Raw genomic sequence first — 13,900 nt, forward strand, 5'->3', positions numbered from 1 at the left:
TGGCATCAATAATGTTCATAATTTTAGAACTCAAGTCCAGAGTTTGGCCCTCATTGTGTGTGGGCTCCGCCACATGCTGAGTCAGTCCAGAACACAACACCGTTTTTTAGTGCTGCTGTCCTGGGGGCTGTCACCATGAATATTAAAATCAGTAACAATAACTATTCAGTAAAAGTCAGTGCAGTTGATAGACAGCAGGTCAGCAAAGTCATTAAAACAGTTAGCACTATATTTAGATGGCCTGAAGATGTTTAAGAATACAGCTTGACATGAGGAGTTCGACTGAAGAGCAATATATTCAAAAGAAGCTAATTTCCATGTCAGCAAAGACATCTCTTGAGGCGTTTGTGATATTGGGCTGTATAAATAAAATGGACTTGACTTGACATCTGCTCTGGATAGAATTATTAAACAAAATGAAAATACTTTCTTTATTTATTTACTTCACTTTATTTCTCAGGCACAGTGCCTATTCATAAACATCACTAGGACTGGCATCCTAAAATCACGAAACGAGTTTAAAAACATTAATCATGATATAAAGCATATCAATAAAACACAGACAGACATAAGAAGCAGAACACAGACATGGGCAGCAATAAAAGAAGATTAAATTACAGTTTAACAAAGCATAAACAAACAATTACAGAACATCCTCGATTACATAACAGCGTCGCAAAAACAGACATAAGAAAAGACCACAACAGGACAACAGCAACACTAAGGTGAGTGCACTCTAGCTTTGCTTATAAAACTTCAATTGGGACTCAATAACAACTGTTAATTTGATTAAGCCAAGTTCAGTTAAAAACCTAAATTCAAGATTGTGCTTGATGATTAAATTGTTAATTAACATGATGTGCCTGCCAAAGCCCTGCTGTTTTATAAAGCTAAATTTAGTGTGTTAAAAGCATCCTTTGCTAAATCATTTTTTTTCTTTTGGTGAAGGCTGAGAAAAGACTGTGGCTGACAGAGAACTGATAGATTTGCAGATTGCAGATAGTTGAGTGCATCTTGCTCACTCTACTACTCATCAAAACAGAAATAGGAACATGATGTGCAGAAGAAGAGCTGGCTTTAGGGCGCTGGTGTGATCCAGTGTATGAGGCAGTATGTTCATGCCCAGTAGGAGAGAGAAGAGGGGGTAGAGGAAGTGAGGTAGGGACCCTGTCTGTCCTAGTCATCCTCTCTCCTGTCTGCACTGATGCCAGGCAGATTTGCTTGGTGTTGACTTGAATAGCTGTGATTGCGATGTGGCAGTGCAGCTGAAGTGACATCAATTAAAACATCACATCCAGTTACTTAATTTCTGACGGAATTTGTTAGAGATATTCCTAAGAGGGGAGATGGGTCTCTTCTGTTGGAGACCAACAAACAACCATTGCTGTGTGTTGGGATTGTTTTTTAGCAAGTCATTCCTGTGTTACCTGGGCTTTTCAGCCACCAAACGTGGATCTTCGTGGAGCATTTTAGCCACCAAATATTTGTTAAATGTTTTTTAGTGAATCTGCCACTGTTTTCCAGAAGGGATAATGCCATGACATCTGCCATTTTTTTATCAAGATATTGTTGCATTTCTTGCCGGGATAGTGGCATGAAAAGCAGTTGTTTTTTTTATTGAAACACTGCTGCTTTTCCAGCAGAGAATGTGCCCCCAAAACTGGTTATTTTAAGCCAAAACATGATCTTTTCATGACTATAACCAAGTGGTTTTTGTGCCTGAACCTAACCACACGTTAACCATAGTGTTGTTAAAATAAAAAGTTTCAACATATCTGCTATAGAACAATGTATGAATGTAACTTATCCGTGGTTTGCAGAAATGTACAATGCCAACATTTTCATCTGGCAACCAGGTTAAGCACAGAGCTTGGGAAGATTGGTGTTACCGAATGTTCTCAGGGACACAGGTGACATGGCAGTGAGCGGGAGCTGAATTTAATGCTAGCGATAACCAGCACTTTCATTTTCATCAATGAATCCCAGAGTAAAGGAAAGAGGAATTAGGAAAATGATCCGCAAGCTGTCAGCATGCTGACACTGAGGCTGTTATGTTTTGTCTCTGTCACTATGTGGCTGCTATATGTCAGAGTGCATCATGTTAGGCCTGGCCAATGGGTGGAGGCCATCTGCCTTGAAAAGATGCCTGCGTCCCCAGAACAGATTGAAGTTATCAATATAATTGATCCCTTTCAGACCGCAGGTTTTGCTGAGCCATATGTTGAGCCCTAGGAGTCTGCTAAACTTGTTGATCTCGCTGTTGACCGTTGGCAGTGGTCCACTAATAATAAACTGGGCCTCCAGTTTGTCCAGACAGTTTAACAGCTTAACAAATTCATTTTTCAGCACGTTTGATTGCTCTCTGTAGACATCACTGGCCCCCTCATGAAGAGTAATTTAAGCCATTTAGGGTGTTTATTTAGATTCTTACTTTATGTGAGACCTTTTTTTGCCCTTTTCTGTTGCCTGGCACTCATAATACTCCCATGTCCAAACTTATAGTCATCTCCACTCATTAATATTTATTACTGGTTTAAACCAACTTTTTTTTTTTTCAGTTGTGGTCTGTGTTTCTGCCCACCTTTGGCTGCCTGTCAAAATTCCAGGGTCGAAGCTGGCTGAATAAATCTTGCCCTCTGTGGGAGTACAGTCTTGCATTTATCTTTAGGTTTTGCACCCAGATTTTCCCAGCAGGTAGAAATCCCATCACAGCACATGACTGATTTTGTCTCAGTGAGTCCTGGGAAAGTCAGGGTGTCATTTAGAGACAGCTGTCCAGTGAAATCTTGTCGAGTTGAATTCTGATGAACTAAATCGCCGGCAGAAGACATTGGCAGAGTGTCGTGGAGTTCAGAGGACTTCTCCAGCTCGAATATCCTTGTCTGGAGTGCTGCAATCTTCTGTAACAATTTATGACAGTCTGTGCACTTCATTGATTCTGATGAGCCGAGAGAAACACTGCAGTCCAGGGCACAATTCTGTCAACCACTAAGTTACTGTTTGGCTCGTGTTAACATTGTGGGCTGCAGAGGGCAGTTTGAAGTAGATAATCTCAACTCAGAGTTGTCATAAATTGTTTTCCCAAGGACAGATTTGCCATAGGAAACCTCATTAAAGGTTCAGTGTGCAGGATTTAGGGGGATGTATAGGCAGAAATGGAACATAATACAGTAAGTATGTTTTCTATAGTGTAAAACATAGGAGTGGTTGTGTTTTCATTAGATTAGAATGAGCCCTTTATATCAACATAGAGTGTGTGTCTACAGAGTCCAGCATGATGCACTACCATGTTTATGCAGGAGCCCAGAAAGGACATAACAAACACTGGCTCTAGATAGGGCCATTTGCATTTTCGCATTGGCCACCATAGTCACTAGCCCCTTCGCGATGAGCGCTTCAGCCAAACATGATTTTTGAAAATGTAAAACTCCTTTTTACCGGTTTAAATCACAGGGTCTATTTGTGTTGTAGAGGAGGAGACCTTTGCGGGTAATTTGCCCTCTGGTTAAAAACTCCTTAACATCTGTATCAGAAATGAAAATAGGTGAGCACACATTAGTAGGTGCTATAGTGGCCCATCTGCGATGTGCCAAACAGTATTGGAGAAACCTGGATTTGTAACATGAAACTGCTTTATTCAGTGTTTTTACCAGTTTCAGTCACCTGCTCTGTTTGTTTTGGAGAAGACAAAACCCCTGCGGATAATACGGCTCCCGATTAAAACCTCCTGAACCATGAACAGTTTCAGTTGGTTGCAATCTGCAGTCCTCACTGCTAGACACCACTAAATCCCCCTAAATCTTGAACGCTGTTCCTCTATTAAATGTCTTTGAGAGGAAAAGAAGTGCATCGGCCCTGCACATCAATATTCCTTACTGTTAAATCATCAGGTCCAGAATTGGGTAACAGCCCCAAAAAAACACAGAAGCAAACAAATCGCTAATTGTCATTTGCTTTGATCACTGTGCAGAGAAGAAAGAATATCTGTGTCTGGCCTCCCATTGAAGGAAACAGTTCCCCCCTCACCAAATGCTGGTCATGTGATCCAGTACCAGTTGGAGTCAGAGAGCTTTTGGTTGCAGTGCATCATCAGCCAGGAAACAAGGTCCTTTCTTTTTAGTTGGACTGATACCAGTATGCAGAAATCAATCCATCATTCTTAGAAGTCAAAGCCACACTTCAGATGCATCCTCACTGATAACAAGTCTCAAGGACCAGATGAAGCAGTATTTATCATTCAAGTGACAGCTCCCAAGGCCTTATATTATAAACTTTTGATAGTCATCACTTAAGGCTGCATAAGCACAAATGTGAAAAAAAAACAAGGCCTACGTTTTATTTATGAAGCTGATAAAAGCACTGCCTATGCCAACGATCCATACTGCTCTGCTATAGAATACGACTGGATAAATATGGCTCAAGTAAATTTCCAAGCCAGATTTGGATAATGTTGACGCAAGCAGTCTTACTTAACCACAGTACTGGTATGTTACTTTTTAACCAGATAATATGCTGTCATACAGAGATGACCTCCTGAATGCACTCTGAGTCACTTTTTCCCATTAATGCTGGAGCAGATTCAGACATTTTAGCTGACAAACTCACAGGCTCAAGTGGTTTCCAGATTTAGCTCTTTTTTTTTTTTTTTTTTTTTTTACATAAGCTGATTCAGCCGTTCTGGGTTAAAGAATGACTCCTGTTTCACACCTGAACATTGCATAATACTCAAAGCATACAATGCCACAAAAAGATATATAACCAAACTTGATGTAAAATGTGCACTGCTGTAATAAAACAGCACAGCTCAGAACACAAAGGCTGAAGATGACTGTTACTTTGTGTTGGCTCTTTATGCCATCTAGAGGCAAACTGAGATTTTGAACACTGCACAGCTGCTGCAAGCTTATTCATGACCTTCTACTCAAATGAGCTTCATTACTGACCTTGGAAACAGTAATTTTACAAGTTTTACAGTATGCAGGGGCTAAGTGGGACCACTAAGCATATGAAATCCACCTGGTGTGCTCCTATGAGCCTGATGTGTGCTCTTCTTCCTACACATTTTAGAGTGGAGCTTTTTCCCAAGACAACAACCAGCCTATCCTCACTCATCTAGCCTCAACACTAATGATCTTTCTAACCTGCCTCATTGATTGGTTTGAAAACGCAGAATTGTTGTTGTCAATAAAACATACGCTTTGAATCCAAATCATGTGCCGACCATCTTTGTCCCCAGTCGAACAAATTTGACTGATTAATGCTTGTCTGCATTTTCTCATTTATATATCTATATTTTTTAAATGCAAAACTCAGTACAAACTCATGATTCTTTAATTTGTCATTTGTTTTTGGGTGATTCTTCAGCTATTATACTACTTATGTTCCTCTCAGAAATAAGAAAAACAGGAATATATATATAGGAATATACAGAAATTAAATGATAGATCACTTGTTATTTTTATTAGATAAAAAGTGGCCTTTTATGTGTGTTTTTTTGCTATATTTAGCAGTGCCTTAACCAGATTCTCGACATTCAACCCTGCTTAATTTTGAACTGAATGATCTAATATTCACTTTAAATATTAATAACACATAATTAAAAATTTAATTTGATGAGAATGTACATCTATGGTGTCCACAAAGGAGGTCATGGCCTCCATAATACAATTGCTGCCCTCCCACCACTGGGCCCCCTGGTAAAAATAATTGGGGGGCAATATTACCCTTTCAAGCTATTTTGTGAAACTAGACAAACTAAGGCATCCATTGGTACCAGCCATGTTGGCATAGCTTGTTGGGAAGGGGGCTAAATAAGGCTCCAAATTTAGGCTAAATTTTAGTGAGAGAGCATCTGGCACAGCCATTTTCAAAGGGGTCCATTGAACTCTCAGCTCAATATATCTGAATAAAAATGGGTTCTCTGGGTACCCACAAGTCTCCCCTAAATATCCTCCTTCAAAATAAAGCTGTATATTAGTCTTTTTGGGGACCAGACAACCAGCCTTTTGGCATTAGTGAGCTAACATATGATGAGAACCCCGGTTGGAATGGAAGGTTCTATCTAGCAGTTATATATCAAGAAAACTAGACAAGAAAACTAAGTTATCAAAAGAGAAAATAAGTTCTACTGTATACTGCCAGGATGGACATAATTGCGCTATAACAATATAATAATTGCATCCACTCTACTGTTACATGACAAGCCTCATTTTATTGTCTTTCATGGATGAAAACAGAAACTGCGTGTACAGAATGGTAGTCACATGCAATACAAAAATATGAATTTTTACAATAACATAAAAAAACATGTATTGGCCCGTTCTAAAAAATTGTACAGCTTTTATACAGTTATTTTTATACATGAAAAAAATATAAATATATATACATCTGTAATAGCCATAGCAGTACCTATTCAAAAATGTTGTGATGTATTTTACATAGAAAAATGTTCATACAAATATTAGAAGAATCATGTTCATTTGCTATACATTAAATAATGTATGTACATTACATACCATTGGATTTGCAACACGACGTTTACTGCGGTCAAAACCAACCCTACGTGTTCAGACACGGTACGCTTGCTCAGTCGCACGTGCACCCACACACAAAACACATAAATACAAGCACGCCAACTGAAGCCAGCAATCACAAACAGTATACACAAGCGCGCACAAGAGGTAATGTCTTAGGAAGATATAGGACACTTTTGCGCCAGGTTCCTGATTTATATTTTTTGTTTTTGCGCAGAGAATGAAATCGCTCGACTTCTTGAAAGAAGGATCTTTCTAAATAACTCTTATAAGGTGCACTTTACACTTCAATGGATGGACATTATTATTAAAAAGTCTTTTATCATAAATAGCCAGCATTATTCTATTCCCCATGTGGATTGTGAATGATGAAGGGAATATTTCACCTGTGTCTTTTCGTTTCAGCTGCTGTTTAGCGTACAGAAGTCTTCATCAGTGCCCTGTTTTCAGATGCATCAGTGAATTTACCAGGTTATACTCCAAAAAAGACAACATACAAGTGAGCATATCACACTCTCAGAGCCTCTGAGACCCTCCTGAAGAAAAAGAAAAACAAAAACACTGCAAATATGACTATTCAAACTAAACAACAAGAACAAAAAGAGTTCATGATTATTTTTTTCCTGTTGACAAAGTGCATATTGTGTCTAGACATGGGCCATCTCACCACATGCCATCACACAACCGTTCACAACTGAGAGAGAGGAGCAGAGAGGCAGTTGGTTTGAGAACATCGCTCAGCCTGCAAACGTGTATAAACCCCCTCAGGGAAAACACAGATAAATGAAGTGGTCCATTTGGTAGCAGGGTCTATTTTATGTCCAGCAGTGTTTTTTTATTTGTGTGTGTTTCAGAGAGAAAAAGAGCCGTGTGGTCGGTCAGGGCCCCGGCGAGAACAACCACATCACAGCAGCACAGAGAAGGTGAGCAGGCCCGAGGACGGGGCGACCGTCAGCGGGCGCAGACCACAGCACACCAGTCAGTCTCAGCACAGACACCACAAGCCAGTTATTCACAATGCTCAGAGTCCCGGACGACATCACAGAACAAAACCAAAAGGAAGGCAAAGAGATACTGGACGAAAGGAGGGAAAGCGTGAAGGACGACAGCTGTGTCCCCTCCCCTCCCCCTCCCGCCACACCTCGCTCCACCGATCCTCTCTTCCCAACAAGAAACCCCAACGGTTAGACATGGAAGATCAGACTGTGGATTAGTGGAAGCAGTGTCTGTTTCAGGCAGAGGCAATGCTTTGATCAATCCTGTAAGAGTTAAGGATACAGTAGCATGCAAGGCAGACCCAGGCTTTGTTTTGCATTGCTTATGTTTCAGAGTGACTGCTACAACCTACATTGGAAAAGAGAATAAGAAAAGAGAGAAAAGAGCAAAGAAAAAGACAGACGTTAGACGGTTAGTGAAAGTGCAACAGCTTAACAGTGAAGAAAGCATAAATTTGAAAAGCAGCAAGATATTACATACAAGTAGATGAGTTAAAGGACAACAGGTCAGGCTGTGTGAATCCAATCAAAGAACTGTTTTAAGACTCATTATGTTATGACCATGCAGACCTCTATTAATCATATGTGCTGTTTCCTTTTTGAGGAAACTTTGCTTGCACCTCCTCCATTATCCAGCTAAACAAAACTGGCATTTTAACTATACAGGATTCGTAGTGAAGCCCCTCAAAATAAAATGATTGCTTGTAGTCTTAGAGCAGACAGAAAAGAGGAATGTGAAAAAGCAAATCATGAATAAGAAGCAGGAAACAAGTGGGAAACATGGTGTAAAAGTTGTGATGAAGTCATGTCAATGACTGCATAGAGGGTGTTTGGCAACAGGAAGTGGAAAAGCCGGTCTGGGTAAAAATAGGATGAAATCCAGTGTGGTGCAGAAATGTGCAGGATTACCACATACTTGTGGAGATGACATCATGGGAGAAAGTTATGACTTTTTAGCTCTAAATATTCCCTCAACTTAAGTTTTTTGTGTGTGTTTAACTGAATTTTTACTTGGTTGTTTCACAGTTTGGACAGTTACTCTTTGCTTTAGATGATGACATGCCACAAAATGACCCATATTTATAACTAGATGAGAATCAGAGAGGTGTAAGTGACATTTGACCAACTTTACAGGACAGCCAAAACAAAAAAATGATCATGCTTTTTCCTGACTTTGTTTATTGAATCTTCAATATACTTAAAATCAACATTTTGACATTATTTTTTTAAAAATATTTTAAGTAAGTGAGTCTTTTGGTTTATGATGAATAAATCTGGATTGGTTTAGAAGTACCTCTTTGGCAATAGACAGCATTTATTATGAGCTTTCATTTGATATATATAACTCATTTCTGCCCAAAATGTTACTTATGCCCCTCTGAGTCCCACTTCTGGACAGTGAGAACAAAGAAATGAGTTAGCTGAGTGATTGCACAGTTAACCTCATCCTTCTGCTGTTTCTTGCTAAATTACAGTAGTTTCACACACGTAAGAGGACAGAAATGAATACAAACACAATTTATAACTTTAAATCTGTCTGGATCTGTCTTATACATCTTAACTTGTCCTGCCAGCCTTGTTTAAGGAACTGAAAATTGCCATGACAACAAATTTCCCAACCACACTGCGCGACAGTCTGTGATGTTTCTCGCGACATGTATGAGACAGTGACAGTCGTTCCTTGTGATACTTTTTTCTGTCCAAAATGCGCCGTTTTCATCGTGAGACAATTGTCAAGAATGTTGTGTGACAATTAATAAATTAAACTTTACAATTCACATTTACATAACACATAAACCACAAACTTCACATTTCATTAAAGAGCAAGCAACAGCAGAGCTGAGAGGAGCGATGCCGTGGTGCAGTGACAGACCGTATTTGGGTCATGTGTGATGATGAACAGAGTTTATGAGATCCTTCAAACCTATTTATGTTACTTTCAAAATATATCTACCAAATACATGCATGAATCTTCTTTATAAATAAGACTATATAACGCCAAACTTAACCCCTGAAGGTTGCAGTCTCACTTTGTTTGGAGTCAGCGACTAATAGGATCATCACTGACAGGCCATTGTACCACAAGGAACCAGGTGACGAGAACTAAGGGATCTTTTTTTTCTGTTTTCACACGTCCAGTGTCTTGACATTGTCCTTCATTTCTGGATACCTACTCTGCAGACTTCCAGAAATGTCCGGGGTGGGAGAGCCTGCGGTTGAGCTTGGGCAGCTTCTCCAGCATGTCGGCCAGCTGGGTGAAGGTCGGCCTCTCTCTCAGGTCGTACGCCCAGCAGGCGGACAGGATCTCCTGAGAAGACAAAACCCTTTGAGTCAAAGCACAGAACGTGTGTCCACTGTACAGAGGACTATAAATGATGATTGACCTAAAAAAGTTTCACATCTTCATGTCACTCTTATATAAGCAGAACAAATATATATTTTTCTGAATGACTGACACTCACAGTGACCTCCTTGCCGAGGCTGATCTCCGCCAAGACCTTCTTTATGCCCTCTCCGCTCCCCACCTGCCAGATGGTAGCTTCCACATGCTGGTTGGTGATTGGCCAGTCCCTTGCTTGAAGCTCATACCAAATGGTGCTTAAAGAGGCAGAGAATAAGTATGATTATTCTGTCAAATGATAAACTCAGTAAAGTATGCTCCTCAGTCAGAAACAGGTGTGACTGAACAGTAGGTCCCCAGAGCTTAAACTAAGATGAGTGGGCAGAACTCACCCAAAGGCGTACACATCTGCTGCGGTGGAAAAAGGAAGGCGGTCCTCATTGTTACCTGGGCTCATCCTGCGCACAATCTCTGGTGCGAGATAACAAATCCAGCCATGTGGAAGTTTTAGTTTGTTCTCACGCCTGGATAAAAAAAAAAAAAGGTACACATTTGTCAGTAACAAATCAAATGGAGTGGAAAATCTCAGTGGATAGATGCATTAACTAGAGTGGAAAATGCATTAACTAAATGTAGTCCATCTCCAACTCCTGTGCACAAAAGCTATTCATGAAGCCATACACAACATTAGGAGGCTTTGTGTTCAAAATGTTCTTCAAAAAACAGGAGTGTGCTGCAAAGTATTTTACAATCAGGAGACTTCAATATGGGCAAAAAATACTGTCTGACAGGGGAGATGCCTGCAGGACTGGAGCCACTGTGGACCTCAGCAATTATTACAAATCACTGGCCCTCCCCAGGTAATAGCAGTGTGGTGTGAAACAGCACTTTGGCTGTTTTTAAGGCCTCTCGAGTGGCGTCTCTTACCTTCCCTCCTGAACAACTCCAGAGATGCCAAACAGCCCGAAGTCTGTGATTATGACTTTATTGGTGTCATGAAAAACATTCTTTGACTTCAAGTCTTTGTGAACAATGCCTTTAGCGTGCAGATAGCCCATTCCCTGCATCAGGAGACAAAGTGACAGTTATGGACTATTTGTCTTTTTGCTGTGGTGTGAACTTTTCATACACGTAGCCTAAAGAATTAGCCTGGACAGGCAAAATACTAATTATTCATATTCAGGTCGCACAAAGAAATATATTCCAAAACAGAAACATATCTAATAAACAATGTCATATTTAATTTCTCTGACCTATTTATAATACAGATATCTTGTTTCTTATAATGAAAATATTTTTTTTGGCATGTAACTTCAGGGCTGGAAAACACAACATGTCAGTGCTTAATGGGGAACTCAACCTGGACCTTATTTTCCCATGTTAGAATAGGGTTATGTGCAACAGGGTTGGTGCAATATAATAGGGCTACAGTGGTGTGAAAAAGTGTTTGCCCCCTTCCTGATTTCTTACTTTTTTGCATGTTTTCCTCATTAATAAAACCCTTCATTTAAAAACTGCATTTTGTGTTTACTTGTGTTATCTTTGACTAATGTTTAAATTTGTTTGATGATCTGAAACATTTAAGTGTGGAAAACATGCAAAAAAGTAAGAAATCAGGAAGGGGGCAAACACTTTTTCACACCACTGTATGTGCAATATAATGAAATGTGCAATACAATGAAATTTCAATTTTCAACCTCTTTTCAATTTCTATGGTCACTCCTGATCTAGTTCCTCAGTCACTCCTGATGTATTCGAATGTTTTCTACAGTTCTACTATTTACTATGTGTATATCTGTACTGTTTCTCCATGTTTCTACTGTATCTCGTGTGCTATTTATGCATTTTGTTTTTACGTTACTAATGTAACAACAACCTGCCTAGGGACGACAGATGGAAATTAGCCGTGGGCTACAATCTGGCATATTTACATGTACTACTGTACTATGTTCATTAATATGTACTGTCCCTACCTTAAATAAATAAATTGTAATTGTAATGTTTTTGTATCTAAGTGACTCGTAGGAACAACAATTTTCTAATTCAATGAAAGGAACCTGGTCTGTCTTTGTCCTGAATACATGTATATGTATATGAGTATATGTCTATATGTGTACTTGCATGTATGCATGTATGTAAATATACATAAATGTGTGCAGTATCCAACCTGTTTGCCATATGTTCATACTGTCTTTTTAGTTTGCTTGGTTTTTAACTAATTCATATTTGATTTTTTTGTTGTTTGTTTGTTTGTTTTTGTTTTTATGCTTCTGCTCCGGTGACTGCCTTGGCCGGAAGCATTATATTTTCGGGTTGTTTGTATGTCTGTCCATCTGTCCCATTCTAGTGAACGTAATATTTCCAGAAGGCCTTGAGGGAATTTCTTCAAATTTGGCGCAAATATTCACTTTAACTAAACAATGAAGTGATTAGATTTTGGTGATCAAACTCTGCCATGACATGAGAAATCTTTCAGATAGGAATAAGATACATTTTTTGTTCTCCAACGCAAGAAACTATTACTGGTACTCCTCCTTCCAACTCGCACTTGTGTTTCCACCATTTAGTTCCTGCAACAAGTCATCTCTCGTGAGATTTCAGAACGAGACTTATTCTTCAGCGAGACTTGGACACAAATCAGACCAGGATAAGTGAAAGGTACAGAAAACTCTTTCATTTCTCTGTAGGGTCATTTCCGTAATGTTGTGAGACACTTATTATAACAATCTGTGACAAAAAAGGTTAAATGAAGAGGTGCACCAGCCTCAAGTGGTTACATTGTAGCCTGTTTTGGTGCTGCTGGCTGCAGCCCTTTCTCTCAGCATTGTACTACTTTTAAAAACTGTTGTTCCCAAAAGTCACAAACAGGGTCCAGGTTGAAAAATACTGGAGTTCTCATTTAGATCATTACAAATGCATCAATGAATAGAAGAAAGAAAAATTACCTTTACAATCTCCTGAGCAATTTGTCTTGTCTTATTAATATCCAAAGTGTTTTTAGTGTCTCTTACAACTGAATACAGCGTCCTCCCTTTACAGAAACTGTGGATGCGGAGAGAGACGAGAAAAGATTCAATTGAAGATGAAAGCATGCATTCGAATGAGAATCATTTCAGAGGTGAGTTTGATGCGTCTGCTCTCACCTGGTGATGATGGCTAGATGGGGTGGAGCCATGCAGGCCCCCATAAAGAGGACCACATTCTCGTGCCTGGTTTGTCTGTAGTTCATCACCTCCTTTTTAAAGAGCTTCAGGTGATCCTGATTGTTCCCGTCAATCTCAAGAAGTCGGATAGCGACCTCGCCGTGCCACCGACCCTTGTGCACTTTGCCCCAGCGGCCCTGCAAGGACAAACAGCTTCAGCAGAAGTGCCTTTTCTGAGTATTATATGTACACTATTAACGTGAGAGTCCGATTCCTCACCTTTCCTATGAGTTCTCCGAGGTCCAGCTGCTCAAAGGGGATGTCCCACTCCTGCAGGTACACACTGGTCTGACTCGCCTTGCGGGAGATGGGGCCTTTCCACTGGTTTCCCCGAGAGCTGGGCAGGTCATCCAGCTCATCACACTCACCATCTGAGCCTACGTTCATCCTGATGTCCTCCCCATCATCCTCGTCTTCCCCTTCATTCTCATCATCTTCCTCTTCTTCCTCATTATCATCCTCTGCATCGGGGTCTTCATCTTCAACCTCAATTTCCTCCTCCCCTTCCTGTAAGAAGGTGGTGTTTTGTTAATCTACTCTGCATATAAAATGGATAAAACATAAAGTCTACCCTAAAACAGTTGAGTGAAAATTGTTTACTTACAAAACTGTATATTAGGGAGCTGGAGCTCCCTACTGGATGGTTATATATTTAGTTTTATGGTGGATGAGTCAATATATTTGGTAAATGTGAGCCAGCATTGACTTGTAAGTATTGTTTTCCCTTTGTATCCAGCTTATCGTTGCTGTCTCAGTTATAAAACAGTGATATTTACATGTCAGCAAGACTCTCATAGTTAAATTAATAACACCACAGCTAAAGCATCA

The 13,900-nt window shown here is 39.8% G+C and overlaps 1 protein-coding gene across 3 annotated transcripts in view; it reads right to left on the bottom strand.

Annotated features, from left to right (window-relative positions):
- Positions 1–6,203: 6,203 nt before the first annotated feature.
- The window catches only part of ksr1a (kinase suppressor of ras 1a), a 35,635-nt gene continuing 27,938 nt past the window's right edge, over positions 6,204–13,900 (bottom strand). For 2 of the 3 annotated variants that reach the window (XM_050040807.1, XM_050040805.1), the window contains 8 exons: positions 13,292–13,579; positions 13,013–13,209; positions 12,815–12,911; positions 10,797–10,930; positions 10,262–10,393; positions 9,991–10,126; positions 9,703–9,836; positions 6,204–7,877 (listed from right to left, as the gene is read on the bottom strand). In XM_050040807.1, the coding sequence (XP_049896764.1) occupies positions 7,871–7,877; positions 9,703–9,836; positions 9,991–10,126; positions 10,262–10,393; positions 10,797–10,930; positions 12,815–12,911; positions 13,013–13,209; positions 13,292–13,579 (1,125 nt within the window). In that variant the 3' untranslated portion in view covers positions 6,204–7,870. Of the gene's footprint in view, positions 7,878–8,780; positions 9,837–9,990; positions 10,127–10,261; positions 10,394–10,796; positions 10,931–12,814; positions 12,912–13,012; positions 13,210–13,291; positions 13,580–13,900 lie in introns of those variants that run through there. The other variant, XM_050040806.1, reaches the window with a different exon arrangement.

This window comes from Epinephelus moara, chromosome 3, assembly GCF_006386435.1.
Source record: "Epinephelus moara isolate mb chromosome 3, YSFRI_EMoa_1.0, whole genome shotgun sequence".
Classification (NCBI taxonomy): Eukaryota; Metazoa; Chordata; class Actinopteri; order Perciformes; family Serranidae; genus Epinephelus; species Epinephelus moara.